General features: G+C 39.6%; 1 protein-coding gene across 1 annotated transcript in view; it reads right to left on the bottom strand.

The window, feature by feature from the left end:
- stox2a (storkhead box 2a) overlaps window positions 1–6,142 on the bottom strand; it is a 134,354-nt gene extending 128,212 nt beyond the window's left edge. Inside the window, exon 1 of the mRNA XM_036574864.1 lies at window positions 4,415–6,142. Within this exon, the coding sequence (XP_036430757.1) occupies window positions 4,415–4,736 (322 nt within the window). The 5' untranslated portion in view covers window positions 4,737–6,142. The remainder of the gene's footprint in view (window positions 1–4,414) is intronic.
- Between the last annotated feature and the right edge of the window lie 14,592 nt (window positions 6,143–20,734).

Genomic DNA, 20,734 nt, shown 5'->3' with positions numbered 1-20,734 from the left:
AGGCGTTCAAACAGTCTAAGCAGCAGGAGATAAACAGAGGAAAAAGTTGGCCGCATGGAACTGTTTTACATTTTCTATAAAGGACATTATACAAGTGATTAATAATCGTTGTACATGCCGAGTACCATGAGAGAGTACAACACTCAAGCACTTCTCCACTATACTTCTCCACCACTTGAAAACATGACATCATCTCATTCAATACGCAAAAATACAGCACAACATCAGAAGCAGGAAGGAAAGTCCCTGCTAGTACAATGATGCGGTCTGTTTATGAAGTGATGGGAAAAATTCACAAACCACAGAGCCAAAGTGTAAAGTAACACTAAAAAATAATGAATTCATTGCTTTGGGTGACCAGCCATTCTTTGTTGTTGGAAACCTGGATTTCGCGGAACATTAAGTTTTTTATCTAAACTGTATTGATGGTTTCCACCCAACGAAAACTGGGGTAGGTTCCAGCAACCCCCACAAGGATAAGTGGCTTAGAGAATGTGTGTGTATTTATGGTCAGTTCACTACACAGTGATTTTTATTCAATGTTTCACATCCTGCACTAAACAAGATAAAATTAAACAGGACTAATTATACACTCTTTGTAATAAAACATGCATTCAGTGTACTCACAATATCTGCAGAAAACCACATTGTAATGTGATGAAATTCATGATGATACTAACAAATACCGTCATATTGCCAGCCTCTACTTTGGATCACCTGAAAATTTTCACTTAAAAGGTTCTTTTTATCTAGCTTACAAATAAAATTTGTAAATAACAGTTCAGAGCTAGGCTTAATAATACAAACTAGTCACATTTTGCAAATGGAAGAACTTACACGATTCCATTAAAGACCTTCAAAGAGTAAAGATTTTTCAACTGTGATTTAGAGTAGTTTTGTCTGTTTATATAATCTCCATCTTTACCGTTTTTATTATCAGTTTTATTCTCCTATTCATGCATGTGTACACACCTGAATATCACTGCTTATTACCAACCTGCCTCCCCTACAACTCTCCCTTTGTGAAAAGCATCAAAAAGCTCATCTAAAAACCTAATGCCAATTAATGAATACATTGTACTTTCCACATTGTAAGAATGGCATTGGGTCTTAACTTTGAACAAGTCAGGAATGCTTCACTCAACAAAATTAATAAAGAACAGGCCCTCTAACTTCAGGCAACACTTGGAGACTAGATTTTATTTTGGCCTCTTAAAGAATACAAAAAAACATTCATACTTTGTATTCCTTAGTGCCCTTTTTCTTTTTCATTATCCTGATATACATTAGGTTTTGTGCGATTCCTCTAAATATGCATGTGATTCTTATAAATCCTCTTATTGAAATAGGATATTACCTGTTACATTTTAAGCATTCCTGTGTGATTTGGAAAATTCAGAACTGCACTTATCACTCTTCTTCTTTATGCAAAAGACAGAAGATCTAGCAGAATGTTCTAGAGAGCCTGTTTCCTCTTTGGAAAAGGAAACCAGGATTTACATCTGCATGTCTGAGAGAGTGGAAGGTAGGTTTGAGTGATAAAATGATGTCATATTGTTATCGTGATAAATTACAACATGGTAAGCATTTCTGAGCATATCCTCAGTATTTCCAGAACACTAACCAATTTCTATTACAAAAAGATTTAGAAGAGGCTCTCAAGTAGGGATATGCATCCCAACTAATTTTGATATTTGAGTACCCATAAGAAATACTGAACAGCTATTCAGTCAACTACAAGGAAGAAATAAAGGCACTTCTTCTGATTTGAATCATAGTTTTTACTCGTAATACACAAAAAGGGTAAACCAGGGCACAAGTGCCAGCAAGCTAATAACAATAAGTAGCACAAAATTATGCAGTAAAGACACAAGTTCATTTGTAAAAAATGTCTTTTTTATTCAAAAATAGCCAAGAGGAAAATGTTTTGTCATCGTGGGTTAAGCTGGTAGATTTTTGAGTGGTATAAGACTTTAGTAATGAAAGCTAACACTAGAACTAATAGCAATGATGGACAGTGATGTCCATGGGTTTTTCTCCTTAATGAATGTCAACATGTTAGTTTGTTGAGGTAACACTTACAGCAGCGAAATATCTTTTCACTGTTTTTGGTTTTGGTTTATGTTATCACGAATAGTGATACAGCCACACAACCAGTGACTCCTCATTCACATCTGTAATGACACATCCCTGGAAATGCTTTCATGTCAAGGCAATTTTGTTAGTCATTTCAGTATTTGAATACCGGCAATTGGAAAGGTTGACTGAGATCTGAAGTACTCATTCACATATTTACTCACCAAGAGATCATGACTGGCCCTGCTTAACTGGATGATCGGTGGTACATGAAACACTGAATTATGCATGGGAAGAAAAAGCCCTCTACACATAGTTTTTAAGAGTATTTTTAAAGTGTTGAGGTATTTGAAAATGAAACATGTAAATATCAAGTATTGAGATTTTTTATCATATTGCCAAGTGGCTGCTGCAGATTTAACACCGAAATGACCTCAGTCACTAAAACTATCTTTGGCTTCAGGAACAGAATAGTAATAATCTTCTCTGTCTTCTCAGATCCATCTATGCAACCTTAACACAGCAAGAACACTATCCATCTCTCTGTGTGGATTTATCATTTAGCGAGCCTTTATCTTTGGTCTTAATGTCAGCCATCTAGAGTTCTACAAACTTGCTCCAATAAGAAGACGACTGTGCATGTCCAGCTGACACATTTGCTGGGAATCAGAATCACCTTTGAGGATGCTAATGTTTAAAAGACAGATCTGAACATGTTGATGCAGTTTAACTTATATCCTGCATTATCAACAACATTGCCTTAACAAGTTTTAAATGGAAAAAGGAACGGAAACTTAATAACACAGAGCTTGTGAACAGCCAGTAGATGAATTACATCACTCAGAAACAACTAAACACCCTTGTGCTGTGTACATGACAACCACGACTCACTGGCAGTCTGGATCAGTTAGTGCAGTTTTCAAACCTCAAACCAAAAAAAGGTGGATGTGCTGGTCTTCTTGGCCTAGACCAATTTATGGAAAATAATCACAATATAAATTGCAGTCAAATTACTGGTGCCAGTGGTATTCCCAAATCCCCAGTGTTCAAATAACATCTATAGCATTAAAACACTTATTTGCAGTCATAGACCACCTAATTAGAAACTCATCTCTTCTAGCTTAACCTAGCTGGTGTACAATTAGAGACTGTAGCCCATCTGTTGATGCACAGTTTAAGTCAGCCATTCTCTAGCTCCTCATTAGTGGTCAGTTTCTAACCACAGAGGTACTCTTGGCTGGGTATTTTTGGGTGGTGGACCACCTTCAACCTAGCAGAGTCACTACCCTGTCCCACTGCTGTGCTAAGAATGGTCTACTATCCAAACTGTATCTGTTCAACAGCGTTCCTGTGGTCAGAAACTGACCAGCGGTGAATGGTGAAAGTGTGAAGCAACATGTCCGCTAATTGTACACCATAGGGTGTAGCACATACAGTGGCCAGTGAGTAGAAGATACAAGGTATTCTTATAAAATGTACAGGGAATGCATAAAAAGTATAAAAATCACTGCAGGTGTTAATTCAGCACTCGGGCTTGCTGTATACTACCCATGCATCCATTTTAGCCTATTCCTCAATGAGTTAGGATCCACCAAGAACTCAGGTGCACAAAATTAAAGGATTGTTTGAAGCAATGCCATAGGAGAACAGCTGTTATTGTTTCCTAAAGAACCCTCCAAAAGATGTCAATAAGATGTGTGAGTTTTAAGAATCTAAGTAAGTTCTATACCAATTAAGATTTCCCTAAAAGCGTAAGTATAAAGGTTCTTATATTTAAGAACCTTTATACTTAAGCCTCCCATTAAGAGAGCTGTGACCATCAACATTAAAATTCAGCCGCTCAATCACCCAACAATGAGGACAACATACAAAAACCTGTAACATAATACACGCTTCAAGCCATATCATGAGAAAAGACACATTCAAAGCATGCACACACAGTTCATCAGTCATCTGGCTGAACGTCTCATTACCAAGTGTCATTCTAAAGCAGCCAAAAACAGAAAGCCTTTTGATTTCCCACTGTGTCGAGACTGCAGTAGTGGTAGACAAGTGCAAGGAACCCTAAGAAAAGCTTGCAAATCAAATAATTAGTTAAAAATGGATGGCCTCTATGATCACTGGAATGTTCCAGGACCCCTGTCTATGTGGACTAATGCACTGGCTTTACTTGATTCAAACGTGTACATTGCCACATGAATAAAATATATTACATCAATACTGTTATTGCCTAAGAAAGACAACCTTGTTGACAATATATTTCAAGCACTCAAGGATTTCAATCCCTTACAGCGCCCCTAGTGGTGAATGGGAGATGTTGCCGTTTTGCCACACTCACCTATGCACTGGATCTCGAAGCCACGGGGTGCTTTGAGTGACCGACGTGTCCAGCCCTCCCTCAGCACCTCCAGGTGCTCCTCCTTGCCCTGGATGAGCAGCACATGCTCATCGATCCAGCCAAGGAAGAATGTCTCCTCCACGGCTTCTGTCACTTTCTTGTTCCAGAAGTGCTGCATGTTCTCTGCCTTGAAGTCAGCGAAGATCTCGTAGCCCGTGTGCCGGTGTTGGATCTCGTCGGTCACAGTGGCTGCTTGCTCCGTCCCTACACGCCGCAGCACAATGGCCAGCGAGTGCGGCGCGATTTGCAGGAACCGCTCCATTGTGTATACTCACAAAGGTGCACACATACGTACACACACGTGGGAATCTTTACCACCACTCCATCACACCACCCCCAGCCTCTTCTCCGGCTCTAGTCCACCTTCACCTCCTCACACTCCTCTTCCACCGCATGGCTGTGATTCAGCTGGCACACTTACGTTCTAGATGCTAGTGCACTATTAAGAACACTGGCTAGTACGATTAAAATCCCCCGTATACTGGCAAGCTTGCTAGTACAGCCAAGCAAGAACATTGGCTAATGTAAACCTACCAGTCCAAACCGCTGCAATCATAGCACACTTCAACATCACGGGTTTTCTCTCACGTAGCTCCACGTGGCTCGCAAATTCGTTCACTTCTGGAAGAATTTGGTTCACTGGTTCACTTCTAGCTAACATAAACAAACAGGTTTGTACATTTTTTCATACAGCACCACAGTATTATTCAACGTTTTGAAAGCTCAAAGAACTTTACACTTCTATACAAATGTACTTCTGAATTCAGTAAACAGAAAAATCTGTTGCACCTTAAAATGTTGATGTCTTCCAAGTATACACTAATTGTTGCTAGCGCACTTTATGCACAAACTTCTATGAATTAGATTAGCATTCTAGAATGCAAATACCCATTATCAAGTGTTTCAGTACACAAGTATGAACATAACTACACACCAGCTGTGTTCTATCGGAAGTACTAGCTAAGCATTCTGAATTATGCACGAGCCAGGCTTTCTAGAGCACAGGTATGGATTAGTCCTACATTCTAGAGTACAGGTATGCACCAGCTAACCGTTCTACAACGTAACAACAGCTAAGCATTCTGGAACGCAAGTACACATACACCAAGCAGCACCCACCAGCCAGGCGTTCTAGAGCGCAAGAACGCACTAGCGAAGCGTTCTAAAACGAAACCAAGCATTTTAATTCATTGTTCTAGGACGCAGGGACACAAAAGACTATCGTTTCAAAATGCAAGCGAGCTTACTGGCGCTCGACCCATGGCGGTAAAGAGCAGCAGCCACCGCGCCGTTCCCGGTCACTCCGGCTGCAGTTATCGGTCTCCGCGCGGATCGGCCGCGTCTCAGCTCAGCTCAGCAGTGAATCCTCACGCGCCTGTCCTTTTTCTCCGTGCCACTCCCTGCCATTCTCCCTACACGGGATCCGTGTGACAAACGGTGGCGATGACACTCGTGCAAAAAGGAACAAATGGAAATCAAACGGTGTTTTTAACGCGAGCAGAAGACTGTTCAGCGTCCGGTCACGGTACACCTCAATCCAGTAGGTTTGAGGAGAGGAAGGGTTTTACCCACCCGTTTTCCGACGAGCCCCGCCCACTGCACCGGGATTGGCTGGGTGAGAAAACCAAATACCAGTGGAGCTTGAATCAGTGTTGTAGAGGGTGTGAGAGTGTGTAAGTGAGAAAGATTCCTGTGCTCAAGCCTCAAACCTGCTCAGTCACGTTCTGTTCGTCTTAATAAAATTTATTTTCTTTTCAATTATTTGCAATTATGAGTAAATTTGAACAAAAAGTATCTAAATCTGATTGTTGCTGCTGTACCACAGATCCCTCAGCTACGTCATCCTGTTGTCACAGTTCTTTTCCCGCCCTAAGCCCGGTTGACTCCTCTCCCAGTATTCCTCCCTATTACCTTATTGGTCTGTCTGACATATGAGTTGCCATGGAAATGTCATTGGACTGTAATATCACGGCCACTTCATTAGAAATCCCCACCTTCTTGCCCCACCTTGCTGGTGTACAGTAGAGACTGCAGCTCATCTGTTAATCCATTTTTGTCTTCTGTCTTCTAGCTCTTCATCAGTGGTCAGTTTCTGACCACAGAGCTGCTCTTGGTCTGCTCACAGCCCAGCAGTGACATTGAAGAGTGCAAAAACTCTAGCAGTTCACTAGTGCCAATGCCGTAGACACTACCATATCAGTGTCACTGCTGTACTGAGAATGAACCACCACCCAGATAATATCTGGTCAACAGAGCAGCGGCCCTGTGGTCAAAAACTGATGAATGGGAGGCTGGGGGGCTGACAATTGCTACAGTTTGTTGTGGACCTACAACCCCATTTCCAAAAAAGTCGGGATGCTGTGCAAAATGTAAATGAAAACAAAATGAAATGATGTGCAAACCCTATATTCATTTAAAATAGTACAAAGACAACATAACAAATGCTAAAACTGAGAAGTTTTTTTGTTTTTTGAGAAATATATGACCATTTTGAATTTGATCCCAGCAACACCTTCCAAAAAATCTGGGATGGGGGCATGTTTACCACCGTGCTGCATCACCTCTTCTTTTAACAACACTCTGTAAACATTCAGGAACTAAGGAGACCGACTGCTGTAGTTTTGAAAGTGAAATGTTTTCCTGTTCTTGTTTGATATTTCAGCTGCTCAACATTTCGGGGTCTCTTTTGCCATATTTCTCATTTCATAAAGTGCCATATGTTTTCAGTGGGTGGCAGGTCTGGAAAGCAGGCAGGTCAGTTTAGCACCCTAACTATTTTTACTATAGGGCCATACTGTTGTAATATGTGCAGAGTGTGGTTTTACATTGTTGAAATAAGCAGAGCCTTTCCTGAAAAAGATGTCGTCTGAATGGCAACATATGTTGCCAAAACATGTATATATCATTCACCATTAACGGTGCCTTCACAGATGTGCCAGTCACCCCTGCCATGTGCACTGATGCCCCCTCATACCATCATGAAGACAGGCTTTTGTACTGTGCACAGATAACAAGCCTGATGGTCTTTAGCCTGGAGGATGCAGTGTCCTCAGTCCATTTTAAATGAGCTTGGGCCCAGAGAAGGTGGCGGCATTTCTGGGTCCACTTTATATATGATTTCTTCTTTGCATAGTAGAGTTTTAACTTGCACTTGTGGATGCAGTGATGAACTGTTTTTACAGACAGTGGTTTTCAGTGGTGTTCCTGAGCCCATGCAGTGACTTCCACTACAGAACCATGTTTGTTTTTAAAGCAGTGCCGCCTGAGGGCCCATAGATCTTGGCTAGCCAATATAAGCTTTTAGCCTTGTCCCTTGCATACAGAGATTTCTCCACATTCTCTGTATCTTTTAATGATATAATGTACTGTAGAAGATGAAATCCCCAAGTTCTTTGCTATTTTACATTGAGAAACATTAATCTTGAATTGTTGCACTAGTTGCCCACACAGTCTTTCACAGAGTGGTGACTCCCTCCTTACTTCTGAAAGACTCAACTTCTCTGGGATGCTTTTTTTCCACCTAGTGATGTTACTGACCTATTGCCAATTAACCTTCAGGTGTTATTTTTAGCATTACACAACCATCAATTTAAAAATGGGCATATATTTTTTAAAAAACAATAAAATTTCTCAGTTTCAACATTTGATATGTTGTCTTTGTACTATGCTCAAATAAATATAGGGTTTAAATGATTTGCACGGCATTGCATTTTGTTTTCATTTACATTTTTCACAGCGTCCCAAGTTTTCTGGAAATGGGGTTGTATAAGGTGGGTGGACTTTATAAAGTGGGGGGAAATACAAGGTGGGGGTTATAATTCAGTAGACAGTGATTGTGCATAATTTCAATCCCCTCCAACAACAAACAGTAATGTGCATCACTACTTACCAAAAACAGCTAGAGAAGGGGAGAGCATGGTTGGTTGGCACAGTTTTCACTCTGTCATATTTTCCAGGCAAATATGAACCGAAGAGCAGCAAATAAACACCCAATATCTTACCTAAAAACTTAGAATTAGTGCATTCATGATTTATAGGGCTGGTTGGTACAGTATTAGAATGCTAATTACAAAGAATGAAGCAACAAATATAAATAATCAGAGCTTTAAATTTAAACCAAACCACAAATATGAACATTAAATGGCACCTAAATAATGTTTTTAAAGAACTAAATATTAAGAATGTTTCATTTGTTTTAACACTGGCTTGTATTGAACAGGGGACAGAAAAAAGTACCAAACTTCTGTACTTGAGAGAAAGTAGAGATAAACTTCCTAAAATACATGTATAGTTTGGGTTCACAATGATGTTATTTTCATCTTTAGTAAGTATAATCAAATGGCCTATAGAATAAAGATAAGAACACACACACACACACACACACACAGATTTTCTAAGCTGTTTATCCTTCTGGGTCACAGGGAAGGTAAGAACAACTTGTTGTAATTGTACTTTTAATAGAAACACTGTGTTTTAGTTGTGTTAGTTAGTATGTGATTACTTATTTTGGCTTCCAAATCATATGTCAGATGTTGTAGTGGATTGCCAATTCTACTAACTAAAATAAACATTCTTAAAAATACTCTTTAAAACATTTCTATAATATATTTAGGCTGATTCAGAGAGAATTTTTTTATTTTAACATAAAAGTAATTTTGAGTTTTTCCAAGGGAAATTCAAAGGGCAATTCTATCAGTTTTTAAAAATGTCTAAATAATTAAATCATTAGGATGTAAACAAATTCATTCTGAGTGGTTGGATGTGAAACGCTCCATTTTAAATAAACTTAGGGAGTCAGAATTGTTTACAGTGGTGGTGATAGCATTCAGATGTCCGAAGTGTTTAATACCCCTAAAAGCTCCCACACAGAATGTTACTACATTAAATAGTTATGAACACTCTTCCTGATGCCCCAGACATTATTTTACCATAGTGTTGAGAGAAGGTTTTGGCCTAAAATGTATTTTTAAAATCCATTTATGGTGGACAGGCATATGCTGGTCTTGGTAAGGAAATATATGGGAAATGTGAATAAAAACAGAATGCATTTAAACCCTAAATGCAATTAAACTCTATAATTCAAATTTAAACCCTATTATTGGTTTGATATTGTAATTACGGTTTGGCATTGTCTTGCTGAAACGAGCAAGGCCTTCCCTGATAAAGAGGTTGTGTGGATGGCAACATGTGTTGCTCCAAACCTGTATATATCATAGCCTTCACAGATGTGCAAGTCACAAAATACCGTGTGCACTAATACACCCCCATACCATCATGGATGCTGGCTTTTGAACTGTACGCTGATAACAAGCTGGATACTCCCTCTCCTGTTCAACCCGGAGGACATGACATTAATGATTTCCAAAAAGAATTTTGAATTTTGATTCATCTGGCCACAGGACACTTTTCCATTTAGCCTTTAACCATCTTAAACGAGCTTGGGCTCAGAGAAGGTGGTGGCATTTCTGGATCTGTTTTATTTATGGCTTCTTCTTTGCATTGTAAAGTTTTAATATGCATTTGTGGATACAGAGATTTTTCCAGATTCTCTGAGTCGTTTCTTAGTATTATTTACTTTGGATGATGAAGTCCCCAAGTTCTAGTGCTATTGTACGTTGCGAGATGTTATTCTTGAATATTTGCCCATGCAGTCTTTCACAGAATATTGAACACTTGAACACACATATTTACCTCTGAAAGACTTCTCTGGGATGCTCTTTTTATACCCAGTCATGTTACTGACCTGTTGCCAATTAACCTAATTAGTTCTGAGATGTTCCACTAGGTGTTTTTTTTGGTGTTACATGACTTTATTTTTGCCAAGTCCCAACTTTTGTGAAATGTGTTGCTGGCATCAAATTCAAAATGGACATACTATTTTCAGTAATTTTACAAAAAAAGAAAATTAATTAGTTTAAATTTCTTAGTTTCAACATTCGGTATTTTGTCTTTGTAATATTTTAGTTATAAAACACAGGGTTCAAATCATTTGCACATTATTGTATTCTGTTTTTATTTACATTTTGCATAGTGTTCCAACTCTTTTGAAAACAGGCTTGTAAATAAAATGTGTGTGTTGTAGACATTGCGACCCCTAGTTCCTATCACCTCCTCTGTAAAGAAATCTGAGTCTAAGTTGCTCCAAAATTAACCATTCAGATCAAACTTCTCTGAATGACATGGTTTACATCCCAATCACTGAATTGTGCTGAAAGTTTGAAAAATCAATGGAATTCCTCTTTAAAAGATTGTAACATTCAGAGCTCTAGACAAAATAAATGAATGTTGGTCAAGAGGGCAGTCTTTGTATGTTACATTTGTGTGAGAGTTTCCCCTGCTGATTTGGAAGTTAACATTTTGCTAACCAACCAACTCTGCCAATCCTGTTCTCCTTTATTGTCAAAAGCCAAGTAAATGCATTTTACCTTAACAACCAATCTGCTAAGGTGGACAGAGGATTTACTAACAAAAAAGAGCCTAAAGTTTGGTAGTGGCACAGGCTTCACCCCTTTGAAGTCTATAATAATCCCTGTATTGTCTAACATCATCATTCTTGCTTATTCAGCCATGCCACTACACAGCCTTATTCTCCACCTGTTACTGTAATTCTTCATTTCTTTTTAGGTTTTCTTCTCAGTGCCTCCCCAGTAGCACAGAGTACTATTCACGCTATTTTACTAAATTTTAGTCATTTTTACTTATTTTCGTCTCTCGAGTGGACTGGGTGAGCTATGCCATTCACCACACACGCTAGCTAACGTCTCTTCATCAGCCATGGAGAAATTAATGAAGACTTGCACCACTTGCAGTAAGCACTTGCCAAAAGTGGATCAGCACAAGGAATGCATGGAGTGTTTGGATTTGGAACACGCTGATATCACATTAGTTGACCCATTTTACTGCATGCACTGTTCCAGCTCCACCTGAGCATGCTGTTTCGTGTGATTTCCTCACTTACAGCCTTCGGGCACATGCATACTCTCCAGCCTGGAGTATGCCCTGCGGCATGCTGCGTTGGTTCAGTTTCATTCTCGTCAGTGGGAGTGGGGAGGAGAACAAAGAAATGGAGGATGCTAAAGTAGGCACGCAGAATAGTCATAAAGACTCATTCAATAAAGAAATTATGGAAGTTTTGACTAGGGAGGTGAAAAAGCTGGGCGTGACATGGCCAGATCCCCCACCTCCTTCCACATCCATGTTAGTGGGAGCCTATTTCCAGGGACCTCCTAGACGTCTCCCTTACTGTCTGGACATCACAAAGGTGAGACGATCATGGGAGAACCCCCTACAGACACATTCTCCATTCCAAGCCTTTCAGTCAGGGTCTACCATTGGCACAGAGCCCGATCTTAGTTACCTGGCTATGCCACCCTTGAAAGTGTCTATAGCTTGGCACCTGTCCACCTCACAGAAGCCTTAGCTTACATCCATGGCATGCATGCTTACTGCCCCATTAGCTGAAAAGCAGCTGGGCAGACATCAGCCGTATTGAACAACACAGGTATCCCCCAGGCATATCAGGCTCACCTGCTTGGGGACCTAAAAGGTCAAGCAAACCCAGAGAAATATACAGAGCTATGGCTTTGATTTTTCCCTGCACATGCTCAGACACCTGGTGACAGGACGCAGGCAGGATTATGGGGTTTTGTCGTCATGCAGTGACACTTTTGGCTCACGCTAGTGCAAATGAATGAGAGGGAGAAGAACCTTCCCCTCAGTGAACCCATCACTGTCAGGAGGGAGCACATGTGTACATGTCATGCAGAGTCTTTTGAAAAGCGGTGTTTCTGAAAGCCGTGTTTCTGAATACTTTGCCAGCGACAGCTGCAAAGCTTATGCACACACCCAGCGTATCAGCGTTACAGGGCCCCTTGCCAGTGAAAGCTGCAAAGCTCATGTACCCACCAATCATGCAACTTAACACTTCCGTACTGTGAGCAAAACCAGATTTTTCAACATGTCACAGTGCACCACAAATCCTTTGCCCCCTCAGCTCCATTAGCAGTACAGAAAGTTTAGAGCATATGAGCCCGATGCCAATTTTAGGCCCGGACAGTGCCAAGGTCTTCAGGAATCTTCCCCTGTTGCACACCAACATGCAGCCCATCCAGGCTGATAACTGTAAGGGCATCAAATCATTAAGTAGCATCAACAATTAGACCCAAATTTGGATATAGTCCTCCCCACCTCAGAAGTGAGAGCATGCATGTGGAGACGCTTATGTGCTCCCTTCCCATGGATTCTAAATACTATTTGAGCAGGCTGTGCCCTGCAGTTAACCAGTGCCCCTCCAGGGTTCAGTGGTGTCACACAAACAGATGTATCAACTCTTTCTAATGCAGCCTTCTCTAAAGCCTTTGTAGAAAAAAAACGTAATTCGCCTGGTAGAAAAGGGAGCAAGCCTGACAACGTTTTACCAGAGATACTTTCTAATGCTTACACACTGTTGCCTCATTAGATCAATCAAACAAGCAGATTATTTTGTCATTATAGACCTGAAGGATGCATTTTGTCACATAACCATAGTAAAGCGGCACAGGAAGTATCTCAAGTTTGCTGTTCAGGGAAAAGCTTATGAATTTTGTTTTTCCATTTAGCCTTGAATTAAGCCTTCGCACTTTTACAGTGTTTGAATGCAGCTCTAGCACCCCTTTGAGAGAGGGGAATTCGTATACTATGCTACCTTAACGAAGGTCTTATATTAGCATAGTCGCAGCAATAGGCTAGAGTGCATACACAAACAGTAATCAAGCATCTACGCTCATTGGGGTTTCTAATAAATTGGGAAAGGAGTTGCCTCGTTCCTTGTCAAACAATTAATTTCTTGGGTCTCGATCTGAATTTACTTTTTTGTGTGTGCGCCTTTCCGCTGCCAGGCAGAAATGCGTTACGGAAGCAGCCCACCTGATAAGTTGCCTGCACAGTAATGGTATTTCTTAGTCTGATGGCAGTAACATCAACGGTAATGCCTCTGGGCTTATTATGCTTGAGAGATACAAACAGAGATTGGAGCTGGTAGCTTAGTACCTGAACGGCATTGTTGTCTAAAAGACGGGCTTCCTTCATTATTGATAGAGACTATGCAGAGTGCCAGAGCTCCTACATTGAGAGCACTTCACGCATACAGATGAAAAGCCCTTGAGCACTGGCGCAAGGAGTCAAATGAGGATCCAGCGGAGTCTGGCATAGGAGTTATTTTGTGCTTTTTGCCGAGCCTTTTTGACAAAGGGCTATCATTGTCCACTTTAAAAGTATACTTGGCTTAGATCTATGCATGCCATTTCAATATTGGGGGCTAATGTGCAGGAAGTCACCCCTTGGCTGTTCGGTTCTTGAAGTATGCCTGCTGTTTACGTTCTCCAAACCAGTGTTTTATCCCTAGATGGGATCTAGGTTTACTTTTGGACACTCTATCTGTCTGGCCTTCAAGCCTATAGATACGATTGACACAAAGCAATTTTTACTTAAGCCTGCTTTGCTATTGGCTCTCCTTTCCACAAAAAGAGTTTGCAATTTGAGTGCTTTGTCTGCACATGAATCATGCCTAGAATTTCTGCTGACATGAGATGTGTCATAGTATGTCCCAATCCACTTTATCTCCCCAAGATTATTACATTGAACTTTAAATTTTAAGTGATTGATTTGACTGCCTTTTCCTTCCCCCTTGTCGTTCAGGGGAGGAGGAGCGCTTGAACAAACTATGCCTGGTCCAGATGCTCCGTACTTATGTAGAAAGGACCCGCGCCTGGTGAAACGTGAGTTGTGACCAACTGTTCGTGTACTTTGGCAAGAAGATACGGGGAAAGCGGTTTCCCCGAGATGGGCTATCTTGCTGGATAGCCAAGTCTAGTTTGTTAGCCTCTGCAGTGAAGGTTCCTTCAGAGGGTCTAAAAGCTCACTCTACTAGAAGTGTCTCAACATCATGGTCTTCCCACAGGAGATCGGTGAGACAGAATTTTGGGCTTCACCTAATACCTTTGTGCGATATTATTCTTTAAACATGATCTCCTTGTCTTTTTCGCACACTGTGCTCACAGTAGCCATTCAGTCACTAGTAAAAATTAAGAGCAGTCAGGAGTTCTTGTGAATTTATAACTTTAATCAGTGAGCGTGAAATATAAACTACAGAAACTTTTTTGTTGCCTTTTTGATCAGAAAGGCTGTGCATCAGTCTTGTCTTTGTGATCAGTGGGGCTGGTAGTATACAGTTTAGCATAGCAAGAACTCTTGTTCAAAATTAGGCAAAATTAATGGGTTGTCCTACACCCCTGGTTTTACGAATAAAGAATGAGAGTTCTTACTACGTTGGCTTTCACTGATCTCGGATTAGCTGAATCATTCACTACATGCATAGCATAGGACAAACTATCGTTGTTCATTCACAAAACCATTCAATAGTGTAGTATGTAAAGTATAGAAGTGCGTGGTTCGGGACGCAGCCTCATTCATTTTAGCTCAAATTTCAAAGAGTGCAATACTATAAGGTACGTCAAAAAATTTAAGTCAAGTCAAAATTTATTTGCATAGCGCTTTTTACAACTGATGTTTTCACAAAGCAGCTTCACAGAAATCCATTAAGGACAAAGTTTTAACATGAAATGTAAATCCTCCAGGTGAGCAAGCCAGTGGCGACAGTGGCAAGGAAAACTCCCTCAGAGCTGGGGAAGAAACCTTGGGAGGAACCAAGGCTCAGAAGGGGGGACCCATCCTCCTCTGGTCAAACTACCTACAAAATTATTAGACTACTAATATTAATAGTAGTAGTAGTAGTAATAGTTAGGAGTCCATGAAAACTTCAGTGTAGGGTGGGCAGCTAGTCCAAGGCAGGTGGCGGTAGCTGGGCAAGTGGCGGTGACTGGGGCGTGGGCAGCTGGTCTGAAGCGGGTAGCAGGAGAGCTCGACAGACAATCATCCATCAGTGTCCAGCCGGACAGGTGGGCAGTCGTTTACTTGGAAAAAGGTAGGGAGATGGAGTTAGTTTTGTTCTGTATGGATGTATGTATAATAATATGTAAAACATTTCCAGAGTGTGGCTAATGACTCCGGCAGATCTGACTATAACAGCTTAACTAAAAGGAGAGAACCAAAAGGACACACAGATACAGCAGCACCCTGAAACAATTTGGCATCCCTCCGCTCCACCGTCCACAAACCTAAGTGATCGCGTGTGAGCGGCGGGACGACAGCACCAGCATCTCAGTTCACTATAATTCCCTGCGTCCATGGACCCCTGGATCTGCTGCCTTTATCTAAGGGGAAACATTAACTACCAAAAGCTGAACTAAACAAGTGAGTTTTCAGCCTAGATTTGAAGATTGCGACTGAGTCTGAGTCCCGAACATTTTCTGGAAGATCATTCCAGAGTTTGGGAGCTTTATAAGAAAAGGCTCTTCCCCCAGATGAAACCTTCTGAATTCTGGGAACTATTACGTCACTGTATTTGGCAATACATATGTCGTAACAATATGTCCACTTTATAGAAACAATGTAATTTGATACTAATATCAAGACGACATGCTTTGAGTAAACAAGGCTGAAGTTGGCTCGCTATTCGCAAGGTTCTAATTTTAATTTTCTGTTTCATATTAAATGGTACACTGTAAAAAAAAAAATATCGTTAAAAAAAAAAAAACGGTCAAATGACTGGCAGCAGCGGCTGCCACACAAAAACCGTGGAATAAAAGTAAAATATCCTAATTCAAAAAAAGTACAAAAACAATAATTTTACGGACATTTTCAATAAAGATTTTGCAGAAAAAAACTGTTATTTTACAGATTTTTCCTAAATTATTATGATCAAAATCCTTCAATAAAAAGATAGCACAAAACATTCTGCAGACAAAAAACATTATTTTACAATTTTTTCTAAATTATTATGATGAAAAACCTTCAATAAAAAGATAGCAAAAAAGTTTTGCAGATAAAAACTGTTATTTTACAGATTTTTCCTACCAAACACCTTCATTAAAGTGATAGTTGAAAAAATTAATGCAGATTAACCTGTTACTTTACAGATTTTTCTTAAATTATTGTGATCAAAACCCTTAATAAAGTGATAGCACAAATAGTTCTGCAGATAAAAATGATTACAGATGTTTTTTAAATTACTGCAATCAAACACCTTCAATAAAGGTCACTTAAAGTTCTGCAGACACTGTCATTTTACAGACTTTTTCTGAATTATTACAAACACCTTTAAAAAATAATTGTACTAAAAGTTCTCAGAGAAACACTAATTTTACAGTTTTTTGGCCACGTTTGCCATTTTGCAAAGACTGGATAGAGACAGAATATATCATGTTTACAAAATTCCTTCATTCTACTTATTTATAGATACAAGTGAGAAAATCTGCTTCAGGTACATTTATTGACATCAACAATAACATTCAAGCAACATTCAATAAAAAAAAAATGGGCCAAATTTGTGCCCCTACCAAATAAAGCACTTTAGAAGTAGATCAGACATAATGGATCAGAAGTCACAACTTGAACAACCTGTCAATTATTCAAAATAAGCAGACAAAATATTAAATTGTCATTCTAATGATGTAAGACAAGGAATGCAAATTTTACCAACTATCAACTAATGTTATTAGTTGATGGTCAACATTCTGTTTATATTAAAAAGTCTCAAGAAAAGTTTGGGCTTTATTGAAAAACACAACTGTAGCTTAGCTACACCATTAGCTCAAATCCAAAACAAAGTGCTCTCAGCCCTACATGACACAGGAAAATTAGGCAATATAAATATGGTGGGTGCTGTCCTACCTCAATCATGGTGAGGGGTTTAATATCTTAACACTAACATCCCACCCTAAGTGTAGTCAAGAATTTGCAAAACCAACTCCTTTAAAATGCCATTCCAAATATCAGCATGAAGACTACAATTTCAAAAACCAAAATGAGCATAAAGACTCGATGCAGTTTATTTGGTAAACATTTAACCTGAGCTGTAACGCCGGACCATCTAAAGAAACTTAATTTTCACCACATAAGAACATCTTAATCTTGAATATTTCTGTTTAGCTTGTGTCCATCCAAATTCATCAAGATTTTCTGGACAAACTTAAACTGTGTATTTTAAGTTGTCAGAAAGCTGAAAACAAGGGCATAATGAGCCCAAATACCATGATGAATGCATTTCCAAGATTGTTGACCTCTTATCACAATGGCACTGTCCCATAGCTCAGCATCATACTCATTACCATCTCTTCAAATTGTGTAAATCCCCATTGTTCACTCACATATCCTTCTCCGCATCACCAACGACAGACTGACAGGTCAGAGAAGTGGACAAGCAGAAGTCTGCATTTTCAAGGCTTGTGAACAACATAACTGTAGCTTAGCTATTCACCATTATCAGCCCAAATTCAATCAAAATCAAATGTTAGCTGCTGTTAATTTTGTACCAATAATATTAGGAATATTAAAGTGCTAATTCACTGATGTAATTGCCAAAAATGATCCTGAAGTGATCCATCTTTAGATTTAAGTTCTGAATCAACTACAGGTAGAATGCATACTGCTGATGTTAAAGTATCATCTCAAATTCCAATGGGACTTAGATAAAGTGAACATGCAGCCATTTCTTCAATCATTTGTAAAGCACACTTTCATCAAGTCCTGGCATGTTAACTTTGTCTGAGTCCCTCTGAAAACCCACAGAGCTTCATTAAGCCTCACATTTATGGCTCTAGACATCAGTTTTCTTTCAAGGATGAACTCTGAGATGCTATTTCAGCATCAGCACTATGTATTCTACCTGCAGTGACCAGAGTCTAACCAAATCAATAAACCAAAGACTTATCTTGGTTATATCAAATCATGGCAATTACATCTGTGAATAAGAGCTAAACCATTAGATTGGAATCATAACATTATTTTGTCAGTTCTAAAGTTTGTACAGCACCACCTTCTTGAAACTATTGCTTTCACTGTTATTGCACAGATTTAGTTAAAGCACATATTTTGGTAAATGATTATTCTCCCATTACATGACATGCAGCAATTTTACCACTAATTTGTAAATAACACATGGTGTCATTTTCACTAGTATCTTGAGATATCCTGAATATCTAGTTATGCCTAATATCTTGACACACACACTGTACATGTAAATTGTATTATAAAAAACTAAATACCAAATACTGCTTGAAAAAAGACTCTAGTCTTTGTTCAAATAGATGATCAGGCTTTTTAGGATGCAGTCCCTCATGATGTCAATGTCATCACGCTAGAAAAGGGGGAAAAAAATCAAGATAGAATTAACGCGTGGGAACGAGATAATTAAGTTGTGCTCAAATTATCTAATGTGCTGCCTTATACATGTAAATATGAAAAATATACTGCATTTATACCTGATATGTATTTATAAAACATCTTAAGAACTTACAGTGTATACAGTGCTATGGTTCCTGTAAGTAGACTCCCAAAATACAAAAAGCTAGAGGTCAGATTTGAACCAGGAACCACCTCTTTTCAACAGCATTAACACATAACACATTGAGCTAAAGTGACTGTGTGCTCTGTTCGCACATCTAGTTATAAAATCTTCTTTTTAATAGAATAGAAACGAAATTATTCAAACTTGGGGCAATATTTTTTTAAGATGTAGCAAATCTTTTTGCATAAAATTTGTCTGTAAACCACCCTCAATGCTGTGGCCTAGCCATGTGTGTTTTAGTCAATTTTACTTTCCATTGGTTTCATAAAAGCTTAGTTTTCACGCTCGTTTCGTGATTCAGTAACTTCAATTTTATCTGCATAAGTTTCTCTACGTTCATCTGCGTTTTAGGGGTTTATTCACTGTAAATTCCATTTAAAAAAAAGGTGTTTCAGACTGCTGTGGTCCGACCAAGCTGCGGCGGTTTGGGATGGATGTTCGTTAGTTTAACGATCCGCCGTGCTGTGCTGATTCAGCGGTGACCTGCGTAGTTGTTCGTGAAACACCCAGTTTGAGAATCTGCTTCTGAGAAATCCAGCACTACACAGCTACTTTAATAAGCAGAGAGTTAAGGCTACGTTTACACAGCAGGTAAAGGTGGCCCAAATCCGATATTTTTCTCCATATGTGACACAGATGTGTATCTGTGTGGCAGTGTAAACAGCAAAAAACGCATTCCGATTTGAGACGCTTTCATACGTGGTACTGAAATCCGATACGTATACGATCTGCGGCAATACGACTCAGTCTGAACAGCCAAATCGGAATTCATGCGACTTTTACGTCAGTCCAACTCGACATTCGTCATAATTTCGCGCTGCTGTGACTCATAAACATTTAGGCTATTGTTTCTGTACCAAAAAATTAGAAGAGACTCATCGCAACCGCTCCGTGTTCGAAGAGATTTTAAACGAAACGGCCGAACGTGGCCGGAGGAGACCGAGGCTACAGTTTAAAGAATCCGAGGACACGAACCAAAGAAGTGGCCGTGGCCGAATAACGTGCCTTTTTACGGCGAACCCGAACACACTGTGGATGATGAGCCCAGCTGTCAACCACTGGACCTTCATAATCGCTGCTGTGATGCTGGCGAAGACGAAACTGAGGCCATAGCTAGCTGCTGCTATCCAGCTAACTTCACTTTTAGACTGGGCTGCATAAATGACGCACATGAACACAAAACACAGCTAACGTTTAGTTCGGCTGTTACGGAGAATAACAGGGAGAATGTTTACCTGATATTGCCAAATAGATCCCGGCTGACCTTCTTCTCTGTTCATATTCCAGTTTCGGTTCTCTGTTGACATCCCACAACTCAAATTCGCCCAAAATAAACTGACAGGCAGATGTAAAATAATCCAGGTATCAGCCATTGATAGTGGACCGACCAAGTGGCAGAAGCAGCAGCATCTCATCTCTTCTAACGGACGGATTTTCAAATTTGACCGGAAAGGCGCGCTCAGCTGTGATTGGCCAGTTTCCTGGATGTCAGATTAACTAATCATACTTAAAGCAACATGGTGAGACAGCCAAAAGCAATACCACAGCGTGGTAGCATAGCAACGGTAGAAAAAAAGATGACTTGGAATAGAAAGAAAAATAGAGAAAAGAACTGTGTGTTTAGTTTATTTGTAGACTGTTATGTTTAATTAATTGGTGAAATAATGTTTTAATTGCAGTGTATCGATGAAACATAGTATATAATAGTATATATACTGAACAAAATGATAAATATATCAAATGATGAATATATATATATATATATATATATATATATATGTGTGTGTGTGTGTGTGTGTGTGTGTGTGTTTATATAT

This window comes from Colossoma macropomum, unplaced genomic scaffold, assembly GCF_904425465.1.
Source record: "Colossoma macropomum unplaced genomic scaffold, Colossoma_macropomum, whole genome shotgun sequence".
Lineage (NCBI taxonomy): Eukaryota > Metazoa > Chordata > Actinopteri > Characiformes > Serrasalmidae > Colossoma > Colossoma macropomum.
Note: the sequence above shows the minus strand (reverse complement) of the source record. Positions and strands in the feature narration are given on the sequence as shown.